A 16,835-nucleotide genomic window follows, 5' to 3' on the forward strand; every position below is an offset into this window, starting at 1 on the left:
CGTGGTACATAAAAGCTCTATGCCTAGCAAACCCTCTACAAATACCTAACTATATAAGAAGTACTCTTAAAACACACAAATATCCCTAAGCCAGGATCTACATGGTGGTGACTCGTTATAACGATCAATTATATAAGAATACAAACTTCTGTTGGCTAGGCAGGGCCTTATCTACTGTAGAAATACACTTCTCTATGTTTATTATGAAGAAACTATATTTCCCAGATGTAAATACTGCAGATGCAGAGATGAGAACGGTCCTATTTGTTATGATGCCAGAATTCAAGTCTCCACCACTCTTCCCTGACGACTCTTCAGATAATAGTTAAGTTTAACCTGCCACATTTATGTCTAAGTGGCGATTATGTCTTTCATTACACTATTTTTTTTTCCGGCACACGGTGCCTTTTACTTTGAGAAGGTCATGGCTTTCTAGCCTCCAGCATCTTTGGAGAAAAATGGCCCCTTTTGGCGTGGGCGCAGTGACTCCTCAGGAAGAGCTAGCTCCTCCAATCCTGGGATGTGGGGCTGAGATGCGGCTTTGGAGACAAGCCAGAGTCCCACTTTACATGTATTTTTAAGTTAAAAACTTGTATCAGCAGTACCAAAATTCGTTTCAAAATAACTGCCAAATGATTCGTGCGTTTGGAGGCAGCTGTGGTCAGCAAGACTGGAGCACTTTTTTTTGTTTGCTTTTTATGGTGCACACTGCAGCTTATTCCAATAATGCCTCCTGCCTGCTGTCTTCCCCTGTCCCTTCCGCCACCGCGGTTCTGACTGTGAGCAGGCTGGGCAGGGGCAGCGCTCAGGAACACGCTGTTATTAACCTTGCTTAAAAATAAGAACTCACACATTTTTACGTTTAATCGTAAGTAGGCAAAAATGAGAAAAACATCAAACCTGTACTTAATGCCAGTAACTTTTAAAATCTTTACACCGAATGCTGTTCATAAGAGACTAACAATCGAATTTCAATACTTGTTAAGAGTAAACAAAACCTCTGGGCTGGCGCAGTAAAATGAAACCGTGCCAGGTGGTTCTCCAAGGGCAAAAATATACCAAATAGTTAAATGCCAACAATTAGAAACAATACCTTTGCTAATGTGCTCTTCTGTGTTCCTTCCTCATTTCAATTTAAAAAGTCCATGCAAAGCCAGCCAGACTCATGTGGGTCTTATGTAAAAACCGAGAGGAGGAAAGCGCCATGTGCACATTGTATTAAACGCAATACGTGAACTTTGGTTTTAATTTTAAAAATAGGCTTCAAGAAACTTCGTCCCCCCCGGAACAATATGGCATTTTCACACAACAGTGTAACTGTGGTGGTGACAGCGGGGGAAATGAGGGCCCGGCTACAAAGCCAGCAGTGTGTGAGAGTTATCTGGAGGAGCCTGTCAGACCCGCCCTGCTCAACCACTGACCTGTGTCAGTGCAGGTGAAGAAAGACGGTAAATGACAAAACACACTTCACAAAACATCAGAGAGCAGTCTAGAAAAAGCACAGGAGAGATAATGGAACCATTTGCAAATGTATTTGTCAGAGACACACATTTATCAGTGAAAAACATGCAATTCTCAATGCAGTTATACAGGACGAGTTTTCAAATGATTTGATTCTCATATTATCTCTGGTTAATTATTTGTCAATTACTATTTTTTCTTCCAGATTTGAAAAGTTTATGCCTAAGACTAAATACCAACTAATAACAATAAAGACAAATTAACCCATTTAAGAAACAATGAATTAAATTTCTGAGTTGGTCTTAACTTCAACTTTTTGCATAAAAACAGGATTTTGCCTTGAGAGAGCTGTTGTTAACAGCCTGGCTCCCTTGAATAGAAGTGGGAAGACAATTTCATTTACTAGGGACCATGATAAAGGCAGGAGATAGGCAGCTTTGGATATTAAGGTTTAAACAGAATAAAACTACTTATGAATTTGGAAAATATATTTCCTTCTACTGATACTAGCCAGTAACATCATGCCATAACAAACAGAAAAGCAAATTCTCCCAAGAGAGAGAATTTGCTTTTAGCTTTAAATGGCTAGTGTGGAAGAACACAGCTTGTATCCCTGCCTCTAGATACAGGATGGCTACCTTTGGTAAACAGTTTATGTACTTCTATTCAACTTAGCTCTGAACTATTCCATAGGTAAACCGACGGAAAACGTCCAGCCATATTTAAAGCAGAGGGAACAAATAAGAATTCTCCAGAATAGGAGTGTGCCAATCCTACATCAAGAAGTTCCCTATATGACCATGTGATCTATCCAACAACCTGTAACAGCTGGGCATGGACTTTGTGCACAGCATTTACTAAATGCTACTAAGCCACCACCCCCCCTCTCCCTTTTCCCAAAGGATTCTCATTCTAGTCCTCATGTTTTCAGTGTTATCTGGATATTTTTCATTTCTAAAACCCACTCTATGGGGAGGGCCTTTCAATTTTACCTTTCATAAGATGCATGAAGCCCTTCAGAGTAACAGACGTTTGTGAAATTAGGGAAAAATCCACTTGCTATCAACAGGTTGCAGCAAATTTGTTCACTTTTGTTTCATTTCCCTAGAAACACAGGATGTGAAGGAACAGAGTAGCAGGAGGGAATCACAGATGGGAAGGAAAAATGTCGCCAGAGAAGATGAGAAAAATTCATGGTCTATACTGCATTCATCTGTGAAAAGATAAAATGTGGTTAAGTTTATTACGCTGCTCTCATGAAATGCAGATTCATTTATTTAACACCCCTTGTCTGTTCTACAGTGGGGTAGCAAGCAGGAAGACACTTTGAACAGCAAATAACCACCATGGAATTAGAGGGCCTTCAGCATGTGCTATGCACCCTTTTTCCTGGACTAATCGAGACCTTTTTTATATAAGCTGATGGATTATTCCTCTGCAGCCTGCCGGCTTAATTCTGTCAGTTCGTCCAGGCCACATAAAGCTTTCTGCTGTTGTGCAAGTCTGGGGGCAGAGCAACGTGGCAAATCTGCTCGTGTAAAAACGGGTGAGGCAACGCTGCGCGCTATGCCAGAGGGAGGACGGGATGTGGGGGAGGTGGTGAATCTCCTTAAAGGCCACGCAGTTGGAATGATAAATGAATGTCTTTCAGGCACACGCTAGAGAAGCAGAATTATTAGGAGTCCCTTCGCCTCTTCCGGCAGTGCCGCCTGGCCAGCTGCACTGAATGGGGCCCCTGTAGGCAGTATGCTGCTCGCCCAAAGAACTCCAGCCTGCCACTGACTTCCATCTCAGCTCCATGCTGGGCTCTCCCCTTAGACCAGGCGCTCTCCGCTGGGGATGACTCTGTCCTCTGGCAATGTCTGAAGACATTCATGATGGTAATGACTGGGTGTGTCACGACCCACAACTAGTGGGTAGAGGCCAGGGATGCTGCTGAACGTTCTACAACAGCCACGCCACCCAACACGAGGAAATCATGTGGGGCCCAGAATACCGACAGAAACACAGGACTAGGGGTGCCTGGGTGGCTCAGCCGGTTAAGCATCTGACTTCGGCTCAGGTCATGATCTCATGGTTCAAGCCCCATGTGGGACTCTGTGCTGACAGCTCAGAGCCCGGAGCCTGCTTTGGATTCTGTGTCCCTCTCTCTCTCCGCCCCTCCCCTACTCTCTCTCTTTCTCTCTCCCTCTCTCTATTCTCTCAAAAATAAATAAACGTTAAAAAAAAACCCACAAGACTAAACTGTTAAGCATAAAGGTACGCTGAGAGAAATAAATCAGGTAACGTGCAATACCTAGTGTGGTAGATGGGAAATAGCAGATGATTAACCAATGTTCCTGTTGTACTTGTCAGCTTTGACCAGAGGCCTCTAGGAGAGTAGACTGTTTCTCATGTAGTCCCAGGGGAAAAAGTTTATTGTACAGGAAATCCAGACTAAACAAATAAGTCATCCTGCAGAAAACACTGGTGCTCTGTCTCTCTTGGACAATTTCCTCCGGAGCCTGCACCGCTCCTGTTCCTGACCATAGTCCAGAGCTGCCGCCTCCAGACGTGGCGGAAAGAGCCAGCTCTCAGAGAGGGAGCTCCATTTCGGAGCATCTGCCCTCACGCCAGGAGATGCTGAATGGAAATCGTGGCCACGGTTGAGGACAGATGATGTGAGACAAAATTTGGAGAGTAATCCAATTCTTATTTTGTCTAGCCAGTGCCATGCCCATATTATAGCCTCTTCTAGTTCTTTTGGTCTTCTGAAGATTTAGGCTGGAGGTGTGTGTGTGTGTGTGTGTGTGTGTGTGTGTGTGCGCACGCGCGTGTGCACGCGCATAAAATAGGTTTATTTCCCCCTACAAATGGAATGAAGGAAATCATCTGGAATGGCATGGAATGGCCATGGGGGGTCATCCAGAGACCATAAAACCATTTCCTGGCATTTACTGAGAGTATTTAAATTGCTCTGACAGTATCATTCCAAGAGCAGAGAGAAAGCAGTCACACTGCTTGCACAGAGTGGGGTAACTAATCCATCTTATTTTCTCAAGGTCAAGGGGAATAATGGTGATGACAGAGTTGGAGCTCTGACTTCCAAATCCCAAACACAGGCCTCTCACCCAAAACCTACTCAGTCCTGTGCAAACAGCTTCTCTATGGTGGATGTTTTGAATGAAACAAAGCTCTGCTTTTTCTGGGAGGCATTCCAGGAGAGTGGACAAGAGCATGCACACTAGAGACACATCAGGTGGATTCAAATATTCATGCCATCATTCACTAGCTGTTTGATCTTAGTCAAGTTATACAGTTTTGGGGAGTGGGTGGCTCTTTACCACACTGTAAAAGTGAGAATAACAATAACACCTAACTCGGAAGGTGGTTGTGAAGACTGAATAAGTTCCTACCTGTGGAGTGCCCGGTACACAGTAGGTGCTTAGTAAGTGTCACCTATTAATGATGGTCACGATGATAATGTAACTTGCATAGGAACAACAAAGAAGGTGCAAAAGAAGATCTGCCATTTTGTGGTGCCACCAACAGATGGTACATCCTTGGAACAGGGCTTTCTACATATTGTTCCATTTCTGTGTCAGGCTCATAAGGCACTTTTTAGCAGAGTCGGGGGATACCTTCCAACAGAGGGTGCATCCTCACACATACAAAAGGTTCATTTTACACATGCCAACAGGAACAGAAGTGACTTTTTGTCATTCTCAACAATCAGGAAGGTGTAAGAAATTACAATCCCTGAAGATTTTATCCCGTACTTCTTCAGGTGAGAAAGGAGGACCAAGAAAAAAGTTACATTCCAGAAACTTGACTCCAAACAGGTGCTACGGTCACACACACGCATTCCCTGAACACGTGGCTGAATGACCCTGGGCATCTGAACAGCAGCCCCTCTGCCCCGCTCTCCTTTGCCTTCCCTGACCCCCTCCCTCGCTACTGAGCACACAGTCTATGCAGGCCCCAGGTACATAGTGATGAAAAAATGATAGCAATAACTCAGAGAGGAGTTTTTTAAAGGATTAAACACATGTTTAAAAACACACTGGAATCGCTTCATGTGGGAAAGAGCTTAAAATTAAACACCATCAGCAAAATTCCAGCCAACTGAAAAAAGGCTTTAGGAGGAAGGATTTCAGTCTGACAGGCAAACAATACTATTTGATTTACTGAAACACTCTCCCAGAGGGAGATCCTCTCTATTGTGGACAGCCCTGTTCCTACTGTGGTCATGGCACTCATAACTCTGTCACTCCTGGAACCGTCTACTCCTGGCAGGGGCGAGCCGTACAGATTAGCTCTGAAGTGTGAAGCAGGTGAAGCCATTTCATTGCTGCTGGTGAGGCGCCTGTCATTATCATAGCCACCAAGGGCCAGTCCTCTCCCTTAAGAAAAACGGCACTTCTTTACCCAGACACAGCGCTGAAGTAACAGGCCGGAGGAAAACGGTTTCTTACCAGAGAAGTCTTAGCTCCTTAATATATGAAGAACTTTACAAGGACAACTTGGAAGGGCAGAAGGGGAACTTTTAAATATCTGAGATGCCATTTGGTTCTCGGAAGGGCAGAGAGCACCGGGAACAAGGCTCCCGGGGACCACGTGGCCCGTGTAAGCACACCAGGCTCCGACGCGTCACGCGGATCTAGAAAGCGCCCTGGCTGGCAGAGGCTCCTTCCAGCATGCAGCGGACAAGCCAGGGGTCTGCGGGCGCCCTCCCAGCCTCACAGAGCAAGCGGTCCGTGAGCGCGGAGAACACCCTCGCGGGTACTCACCATAGTGTCGAATTCTACAGGACCCACTATCCGAGACACCTCGTCAAACTCCTCAGGAGACATGGGGAGAAGATTGTCTGTGGTCTGAAGTCGAGAAGGATGACTAAAACGGGGAGAAAGGAGAAGGAGATGTTAACGTCTAGAGGTACACTGGGACACCTCGTCCTCGGCCTGCGACGGAATCATCACTGGACACTTTCAGTTCAGCTGAGTGCATACACTCGGACGGTACGTCGGGAAAAGCACGGATCGCGGGAGGTTCACGTCCCCAGCCCAGCCCCTTGGGAAACGTACGGGACTCTAGAGATGTGAGTGGGAAATAGCCAGACTGGACCCTGTGCCGCTTCTGCCTGGTTGGACCTGTGTGGGAGCGTGTGCGGGGTGTCACCCTGAGAGGATGATGCCTCGGGGCGGCCCGTGGCCCCAGAGCCACCAGAGAAATGTCTGGGGAGTCCCTCATCCCTACCTTGAGGTTTGTATGCAGATAAAGCTGCTCCAGAGTGTTTTTACATGAAGGCTACATCCATTCACCCCAAGACAGTGCTGCAGGCCAAATAACTGACAATGACTTTTCCAAATTTTTTTCTACCTTTTACAAAATGAAACAACAAAATAAAAGCAAGCGGAAAAAGTGTATCTCAATCATCACTTTGGCCTTTCCTCAATTGAAAAAAACTACTTTCCCACTCTGATCAATTTTTGTTCATTTTATTTATACTTTTTCAAAGTATCAGTTTGGAGGGAACTTATAAACCTTAAAAACAACCTTGGGTGGTTTTCTTTTCTTTTCTTTTTTTGTTTGTTTATAAAGGCAGTTTAATTCTGACAGGCAGTGACACTGGGATCTCTATTTAGGATCTTTCCAACAAGTCCGACAGTGGCGGCAGCAGCAGCAATTACAACGAAAAAGCAAAGTACAAGCATCTTCACCAGGCCCCAGCCAGGAGCAGGGCTGGATTGAGGTGTTTAAACATGGCACTCTTCTGTGTTCACTTACACTTCAGACACAGAAATCAATTCAGTCTTGATGTATCCAGTTCCTTTAGGGCCATCAAGTTCCATTGGTTCTGGAGCTGGAAGCAAACACATCGGGTACAGCTTTCCGTTAGCAGACCTCACACAACAACAGATGGTCAACATTCTTTCATGAAAGTTTTACCATTTTTCTTGACAGGTTAGAGTGCCGTAACTTTAAGGGGTTGTGACTTCCCTGCCTGGGTCACCTGAAATCCTGGGGGGAATGTAGGAGCAAGTCAAAGGGAAGGGAGGGGAGCTCGGTACAGAAGTCAAGCTGAGAGGTTTCTCCTTCCCAGGCTTGACATCCCGCAGGAGTTGGAGCCCCAGACGTGTGAAGTTCTGTCTGGTGTTCTGGTCCTGGCCTGGCTGGTGTGATACACACAGCTGTCAAGGTGAAGCTGGGGGCGTCTTCTTCCCAAAGCAATTGTGCTAATATTGAGATGCTGGCTTCTAAAATGTAATAAAATTTGTTGGCGTGTTCCAAACCAGATCAGTCTAACTTGAACGTTCTGAAATGCAATTCAGTGAAGATGGAGAAGCAGGTGACCTGTGTTCTAAGCCTAGGTGTGCTCTTAACAATAATCACTAGAAATAATACGATCTAATAGATTAACTGGATTACCTTGAATGAACTGTTTTCCTTCTCCTGGGCCTTAGTTCCCTAATTTTACAGGAACAGGCTGGTAATAAACGAGTTGGCCATGGTGTTCCTGCCATTCACCTCTTTCCATGTAGAAAAGGTAACAGTGTAACAAATACACAAGACCAAAATGGACTTTTTCGACACCCCTTAAAATAAGACGTTATTTGTTCGTTTCTTACTATCCATATCAGACAAAATAACATGTTTCAACTATGCTGCGTTTATACCATCTTTGGAAAGCCTGCTTGCAGCGATTCAAAAGAAAGTTCTGGGTTAATGACAGGGCGTGGGTGAAGTCTATGCAGGCACCGCGTACTTACAGGAAGGTAAGAGCAGTGTGTGTTATTAAACCCTGTCTCTAGCAAACCTTTGGATTAACAATAAAATGAGAACATAGGCACCAGGAATGACTGAACTGTGCTATTGCTCATCAGGGCAATGATTACATGCTTTCCCCACATACCTTCCTTTGGCCTGGAGTAGTATTTCCCAAAGGCATGGTCCTTATCAATATTTGGATACAGATACTTCAGGGGATTCTCTGGAATATTTTCAGCAGCCATGACTTTGTAATTGCGAATAATATCAGGGAAAGTGACAGCAGAAAGTTCTTTCTTTGTGTAGGGTTCCACTGCGTGGAAGTAAGGTTCTGAAAAGAAGAGCTCAGTGAGTCCCACGGACTATCCCAAAACACTAGAGGAGAGAAACAACACATTGCAGAGTTTGTGGATGTGAGTGAACCTGGTTAGAACTAAGCACAGTAGAGGATTTACAATACAGTACGCCCCTCTACTTCTAAATTATAATCCTTTCTTAGAAACAGGAAAAATAAAGGCAGCCATTTACTTGCTAGTAATGCAACAACACTGCATTTGTCATCATTTGGTGCAACTTGTAAACCTGGCAAGGAGAGGGTTATTAAACATCTTTAGCAGCCTGAATCTTTCATGATGCATCCAACCACAGGCAGAAAAATAAATACTAATTTGGCCACCTTGGCTCAAGTCACAGAGTAAGTTAATAAAAAACAATTTCACTTTCTGGTTGTTTTTCTTTTCAGACTGGAAAATGAAATTTTTTATTGAAATAAATGATGCCAATATGTGGAAAACAATTTTTTAAACAAATAAAAAGACCCTATTTACTACTTTTTCTTCTAATCCTTACTGTAATAAACCAGTTTAATTCACTCGTGGACTTATTCGCAGACTTCATTTGAATCCTGCTTCCTAACTGATCCAGAAGCTCGCTTCTGGGTGCACACATTCCAGGGGCTGCTGGTCAGGTGCTATGGGGACTCTGTTCTACAACTTTAGACTACGCGGGCACCCTAAAGCTTGCTAGCTGGTGCTGGCCTGCTTAGGCTTTCTGGTTGCCAAGGATGTCCTCCTCCATGCCTGCTTTGCTAGTTCCATCCCTCAGTCAGCTGAGGAAAGGCACTACCTGCAGACAAGGTGAAAAGGCAGCTTCTAACGTCTACTGCCTACACTGTGCCCTAACCCCAGCTTTCCTGTATTTTTATTTGGAGAAAAAAAAAAAAAAACAAAACAAAAACCAGAACAAGAAAAGTATCCCATCTTGTTGCATCCTTCCACCAAAAGCAGAAGAGTCATTGGAACAAATCAGTTTCTCCTCCAGTCCCTCAAATACAGCAAACTATAAGCAACTGAGAAAAGGAACCATTTTGTCTCTGTCATTCTCCATCTCTGCTGTTCAGCCTCCTCCCCAGAAACCTGTTCCATAATGCGAAGGTGTTCGGGGCCTTTTAGCCACAGAAACCCAAGGCAGAGCAAAGACGAACTTGCACTTGCTCTGTTTGAAGGCAGAGTGGAGGGCTGCACCCAGTCCCCAGGACCCCTCACAGAGCCTGCCTGCAGGTGTGCTCCCACATGGGATCCCCCACAGCGAGTCTAGAAGCATGTGCCTGTACAAAGTGGGTTTCCTCCCCAAACTGGTTGCCAGTCATGCTGACTCACATCCTTCATCTACAGATAACAACCCTGACGAAGAGAAGAACCTGGCCCGGTCTTTTATTTATTATTTAAAAAAAAATGTTTATTCATTTTTGACAGAGAGCAAGCAGGGGAGGGGCAGAGACAGAGGCAGACACAGAATCCAAAGCAGGCTCCAGGCTGTGAGCTGTTAGCACAGAGCCCAATGCAGGACTTGAATCACTAGCTACGAGATCATGACCTGAGCCGAAGTAGGACACTTAACCGACTGAGCCACCCAGGCACTCCTGGCCTTGTCTTTTAAAAACCATCATTTCCACAGTACGTCCCAGGCAGTGAATCACAAATATTCAAGGCAATGCATTAAATCCTATCTGGGAGGCTCATTTGGGGGTAAGTGTAGGATCTGTAATTTTATGTCAAAAGCTCATTATTTGTACAAGTTGATTTGCAGCGATGAGGAAGGACTTTCACGCGCATGGTGCTAATGGAGGCACAGGCCCTCACTTACCCCCTCCGTTCTGGGACCGCTCCACCCACGTGAACGTGATGGCCCCTTCCCGGCAGCTCTCACTGAACCGCAGCAGGAACGTCCCTGGCTGCTGATCCTTCAGCAGGGCACGCTCTCGCTCCTTGCTGATAAAGCCCACGATACACCTGGGTGTGCAAACAGATTGAGGAAGTACTCTGAAATTCAGCCAGGTTTTGAATTTTCATGCAAACTTACAAGTGAACTAGATTACTGAAACTTGACAAAAGAACATAGGATAAAAATGTGTATTTTAGATGTTTTAAAACCTATTTAATTGACACTTGGGGATGTAGTTCACTTAGATACTTGTATGCTTAAGTCTAAAAAAATCATTAACACAGTGCCAATAGGATGCGACAGATGATCAATAAATATTTGCTGGATTAATGAGCCTTTTATGTTTATCTCATGACCTTTTTTTCACTTGATGATTTTTACAGGCCATGAAAATGTCTGAATTTCTGCATCTTATATACTGGAGAGAAAAATTCAAACAATATATTTCTATGTTCTAGCACTTCTGACCAAGTTAAAGCCTTTGTTGAAGCATCAACTGACCGTGGAATAAGTTAGATAAAAACAACTCACCAAGTTAAAAAAGTTTTTCTTCTTTCCTAAGGGCAATATAGTACATAGGTACTTAAGAAATTCTGTTAAATGAGTGAACGCATGAATGGCACTAAAACGTTTTTAATTAAATGTTAAAAATACATATGCATAATACTATGCATATGCATAAGTTTAATCTGATGAGGTTCCACTATCATGAAGCCCTGAAGGGACGGCCTGGAAGCATCCACTTCTGTGAGATGCACACCAGTCTTGTCAAATAATGAGGTCTGTCCAGGTCAGGCCTGTCTCAGCCTTACAGTAAGGAAGTGTGTGCTAAAAATAGGTTTCAAAAATAAATCTATCCGTGGCCCTTACCCATCATTCCAGAGAGAGAGCAGGTGTTTTTTAATGAGTTCAAGGATGCTTTCAATCCAAAGCCAGAAAGGAAAATTTTTGTCATTTATATTTTCCTGCAAGTGTACAAACGCACACATTAGGAACAAGGAAATTCAAAATAGTGACTTACCAGGCCTCTTCCCACCATCAGATTGGATTTTAATTTGCAAAGCCTGCCCAGCTGCCAAAACTAACGCTGTCCCCTCCACAGCCGCCCCTCCCCTTATCAGCTTGCAGACACCAGGCTATTTCCTGGGCCAGGCTCTGCTTCCCTCTCTAAACTGCGGCGAACCAGCCAGGGAATGACCTCCAGGGTGAACGCAGAACAAAAGCTGCCCTCGTACTAGTAAAATGCAGTAGCCTGAGCTTGTCAGCACCGTCTGGTGACCCCCATGGGGTCTGATTATTCCCTCCACCTGGTCCCTCTGCTTGAGCAGGGTTGGGGAAACTCATCTGGCCCATCAGGCTGTGCAATCCGGCACAGAGCACACATTTCTCATGAACGGGGCTAAAATGCTGCCAGGCAAGGTATCCGTGTGAGTAAACACAAGACTCATTTCAGATATGAAAGAATGTTATCACACACACAGGCCCTTCCTGTCCGACTCACACTTGGAGACTGACCTTCTCCACTGAAGGAAAGTAAACAACTTGCCCAAGGGGTTCCATGGGCCAGAGACAAACATGCCAAAATAAGCACACAGTTAAATCACTACCACAGCAAAAACTACGAGAACCTCAACAGGGAGCGAGCACTCAGAGAGGGTACGACCCAAGGGCACCCACCTTACAGAACCTCGTCCACGGAATGAGACCATCGGGGCCAGCATTAGGACCTAGCCAAATAAAAATAAGCTGTTTCAGGAAACAAAACACTGATTCTGAAGCTTTGGTTACACTGATAGCTCTTGTATTTCCTTTCAAAGAAAAGAGCCAACACCCCAAAGAGGAAGACTGTATGTACGCGGTTGATATTCTCAGACACATTAATGCTAATCAACTATGCTTTCTGGAGAAGCCTCAGTCGTCCCTCTCAGTGCAGTATCCTCTCCCACTGCCTCCTCCTTCCTCAGCAGGCTCCTCTCCCAGTGGTCCTCCAGAGCTCGCTCAAACTTCTAACTAAGACCAAGATCACCCCTAGGTGATCTATTTAACTGACACTTGGCTTTTCAAGCTTATCTTGGATATCATTTGGCACTTCTCTCGGCCCTCCTCCAGATGGGACATGGACTCGAGAGGCTGACGCAAATCAAAAGTCAAGGGAGAGAAATGAGGGGGAAGGAAGCCTAGGGGTTGCCAGCTACATGAATTAAAGCAGCCAAGGCTGTACAAGGTGGTGAACCCATCATCTCTCTTTGCAGAGAACCACAAATAAGCCTTTATAGGCAGAAATGATAAGTCTTAATTCACACCAAATAAGGAAATGGAGCAATGTAATTTCTTACATCTTCTTAAATAGTGTAAGACCCCACTGTGACAGTTACATGGCCACGAGAAGGCACTGCTGAGAGCTGCGTAGTTAGGAAGTCTACTGGTATTTGCAATACACACAATTCTCCTGTACAGAAAGCAAATCTGGAAAAAAGCTGCCTATGGATTTTTAAAGAAATAGTTCAGATAGTCCCATTCATCCAAGATTTGACCTTGAGACTAGCAGGTCTCGGATCGCCTTATGTGGAAGACTAATAAATTCATGATATTAGCTCCTGAAAGGGAATTATCTATCATGGCTGGATCCTGCCAATCACGCAAAACTGCTGCTCAAGGATTTCATCCTGATGTGGACAGTGTCTCCATGTACCTGGGCCACCTGAGGCAAGAGTCTTGGGTGTATGCTATGCGGTGGGTGGCCCCAGGACCTTACTTATTATTCTTACCATGCTGCGTACTTGGCTTTTTTTCTCCCCAAGGTTAATAAGACTTCATCTTTCTTATCAAGGAACTTCTTTTAGCCACAACTAACGTATTTTATGTAATTCAAAAATATTTCACTTAGGAAACCTGCTCAGAAATGTTAATATGAGATAATCAGGAAATGATTCATTTAAGTCTTTTATCAGATCTATACGTCCTTCCAAGGTGAGCTATAGTTCTCATTTAGCAATAATAAGCTGCAGCTGGAAAAGCCTACACATTTTTTTTTGACACTCTTCTATCTTGAACAAAATAGACAGCAAAGAGGGAAAAAGAACAAATTGAGATATTTTTATAAATTTCAATTTTTATATACATAAAAAGTTCATACCAAGTAGCTTCTCTCCCAGCATGTTCAGCTGGTCCACATTGAGACCTCTTTTGGTGACAGAAGAAAACTGCCAACTCAGCACCTCTGAAAGCTGAGACCATCGTGCACAGGGCGGGTTCAGGAAGAAGGACAGATTCTGGAGAGAAAACACCCAAAAGGTAAGGTCAGTGGTCATAAGCAAGGCACTAAAACATGGATCTGTCTCAAAGTTCAGTTCTGGTTTCTGTGACACACAGTTTTCACAGAAGAGAAACACAGTTGATTCTTGTTATTTGCAGATTCACATTTGTGAATTCAACCTACTCGTTCAAAGTTACTTTAACCCCCAAATCATTACTCACGGCACTTCTGGGCTCATTTGTGAATGGGTGGACATATCAATGAGTAGAAAGATTTGAGTCCCCAACACGTATGTTTCCAGGAGAGGTCAGACAAAGCAACACTTATCAAACAGAGCAACTGCCTTCTTGTTTCAGCTCTTATACCATAAGCAAGTATCCTTTTTGAGGTCTATTTAGTGCCATGTTTTTAGCCTTTTTGTGGGTTTTTTTTGTTTTTAAAAATTTCATTTTTAAAATGGTCCCAAGTATAGTGCTGAAGTGCTGTCTGCTGTTCTAACTGCAAGATGGCCACAATACACCTGTATGGAGAAAACACATGTGCTAGAGGAGCTTTGTTCAGGCATGAGTCAGAGTGCTGTTGGCCGTGAGTTCAATATTAATAAGCCAACAAATACATTAGGAAGGTGTCTTTCAACAGGAAACACACAGCAACAAAGCCATGCGTTGAGCAGCTCAGTAGCAATTGCTCAGTATTTGCTAATTCAGTGTTCACGGTGACTTTAAAGAATGTAAGCGCATACCATAAGAGACTCTTAAATATAGAGAACAAACTGAGGGTTGATGGATCGGGGGAAGAGGGGAAAATGGGTGATGGGCATGGAAGATGGCACTTCTGGGGAGGAGCACTGGGTGTTGTATGTAAGTGATGAATCGTGGGAATCTATCCCCGAAGGCAAAAGCACACTGTATACACTGTATGTTAGCTAACTTGAAAATAAATTATATTTAAAAAAAAAGAATGTAAGCACAAGGAATAACAAGAATCAACCATAATTAATCAACAGTGACTATCCACTTTAGAATGGAGCATGCGTAAAAGAAAAAAAAAATGAATGAAGCATGCTTGTTTAGCAGATGTATACATTTTTAAAAAATAAAAGCAATAAATGAGCTCTTCCCCAGTAAAAGTTGTAAGAAATCTATTGCCTGAGCTTATTCACATAGAAGGAAAACCATAATTCTCATTTCTAATACATATACATGCTTCCCTAATCCAGAATTACTCAAGATCCCTAACAATGTCACTCCAGTTATGTCACTTTTCTCTCAACATCTGGTCTTCAGGGACTCTTTGAGATTCACAGAAGCTAGACCCTGGGGTCTTCGGTTAACATCTATACAAAAGCAGGCGTGTTTTCCATACCCTGGGTTCTGTCACCAGCATGTTGTACCAGAGGATGGAGGCCCAGCCACTCGGGAGCTGGCTGACATTGGAGATCACCACGATGGGCAGAGAGGTCGTCTAAAAGATGACAAAGACCTTGAAATCGTCAGAATCACAGAAATATCACCTTCAGACTGCTGTGTAAGCTCAAAACCAACCAAGGGATTACTTGTAAATTTGCACATATTTTATATTTGAAAACTAAAAATGTAAAGCTAAGTTCTTTTGTTCATAGTTTATTTTTGTTAGATCTTTCAGTTAAGAAACAAGTCTCCGTGCTTTGTATAAAAAAATCAACATAGGACATCTCAAGGTGAATTCAGCTCTCCAGCTTCCTGAACCATTCAATTAATGTCAAGGTAGTATTAGCTGAAAAATACCATCTTTTTTTAGCAATTAAGTAAATGTGTCTAAAACAAAAATTGAGAACAAACACTGCGCCTAACAGTTAAATGTAAAAATAAAGTTTTCCGTGTCTGAAGTACAGAAGTCTCACCTCGAGGTCAATGACCAAACCAGGCTGGCACAACTGGGTTTCAAAACTAAGGGAGTGAAGCTCTTCTGTAACGATGAGGGGGCCCTTAAAAGAGACAAGGAAGAAAAAAGGAATACAGTGATTCACACACACATCCTGCAGATTCCAGGAGCCTAATACGCACTGCAACAGGCAGCAGGAAGCCTGAACCCAGCTGGCTGCAGTTCAGAAAAAAATTCCCATGTTCAATAATGTATGCCCCAGTTCTAACGATCGTATATCAGTGTTCTCTCAAAGATAAGATTTCTGTAACCATGGCAAGGGTTATAGATTACCAGAAAGAAATGTGGATAGGGAAACAGCAACTTGTGATGGGTTTATTTGTGAGGTGAAGCTTCCTGGCTCTCAGCCCTGCTCTGCCCGCTGCCCCGCTGCAGCCTGAGGCAGACAGGGCTGGAGAGCGTGCGTTCCAGGTGTGATTATTTACTGGAAGGACTGATTTGCAAAAGCCTGGCAGGTCATGAGTCCTTGGTTTAGGTAGAAATACAACAGAGTTCTTGAAGTGTTTTGCTACAAACGATCGCATGCAGGCATCATGACTTAGAACCAGAGGGAAGCAGCCACTATCTGTGCTTGCAGGAGAAACTAAGCCCTCAGAAGGTCACAAAGAGAGCAGAGATCAAAACCAGGGCTAGATAGCACATCTCTGCACTGCCCTGGCCGGGGCTTGTCCCACTCTGCCACACGAGCACTACTGGTCACGGCATGGAAGGGTGGTGTGCTACGTGGGCATAAAGGCTGAAAACGTCCCAAACCTCTGTCTGTAGTTCATTTCTGAATATTACATTACAAATATAATTCCTCGAGGATCCGGCTCTAAAAGGGAAACTGACAGAAAGACCATTCCGCCAGGCAGGGAATGCAATGGAGAGAAAACCCTCTCGCCACACTTCATTTTCAGCATGGGAGTCCCCAGACGAGCCTCTAATTCCAGCTCAGACAGTAATTCCCGGGTACCCTTAGCAAAATCTTACAAAGTTCCCATGATTCACTTTCTTCGCCTGTGAAATGTGAGTAGCACAGAAACCCATTATACCTGTTCCACTGTGCTGTGAGGGTCCAGGAGTCGTGTGCAAAATCTTCTGACAACCATAAAGCACGAATGCAGTGTTTTTGCTGCTACCACGGATATACCGTGCCCTAAAGCTCACTCACTGCTCTTCCCTGCTGGGTCTGATCCCTTTTTGAGGTGACCCCCGGCCACCAGGGGTACTGAGCCAACCTCCC

General features: G+C 44.1%; 1 protein-coding gene across 1 annotated transcript in view; it reads right to left on the reverse strand.

Annotated features, from left to right (window-relative positions):
• Positions 1–1,510: 1,510 nt before the first annotated feature.
• Positions 1,511–16,835, reverse strand: part of STAT1 (signal transducer and activator of transcription 1) — a 42,978-nt gene continuing 27,653 nt past the window's right edge. The window contains exons 16-25 of the mRNA XM_040475682.1: positions 15,570–15,653; positions 15,053–15,151; positions 13,568–13,703; positions 12,109–12,158; positions 11,302–11,396; positions 10,354–10,499; positions 8,354–8,539; positions 7,228–7,303; positions 6,231–6,333; positions 1,511–2,674 (exon numbers count right to left, since the gene is read on the reverse strand). Of these exons, the coding sequence (XP_040331616.1) occupies positions 2,660–2,674; positions 6,231–6,333; positions 7,228–7,303; positions 8,354–8,539; positions 10,354–10,499; positions 11,302–11,396; positions 12,109–12,158; positions 13,568–13,703; positions 15,053–15,151; positions 15,570–15,653 (990 nt within the window). The 3' untranslated portion in view covers positions 1,511–2,659. The remainder of the gene's footprint in view (positions 2,675–6,230; positions 6,334–7,227; positions 7,304–8,353; positions 8,540–10,353; positions 10,500–11,301; positions 11,397–12,108; positions 12,159–13,567; positions 13,704–15,052; positions 15,152–15,569; positions 15,654–16,835) is intronic.

This window comes from Herpailurus yagouaroundi, unplaced genomic scaffold (assembly GCF_014898765.1).
Source record: "Herpailurus yagouaroundi ecotype Mexico unplaced genomic scaffold, PumYag 140, whole genome shotgun sequence".
Taxonomy (NCBI): Eukaryota; Metazoa; Chordata; class Mammalia; order Carnivora; family Felidae; genus Herpailurus; species Herpailurus yagouaroundi.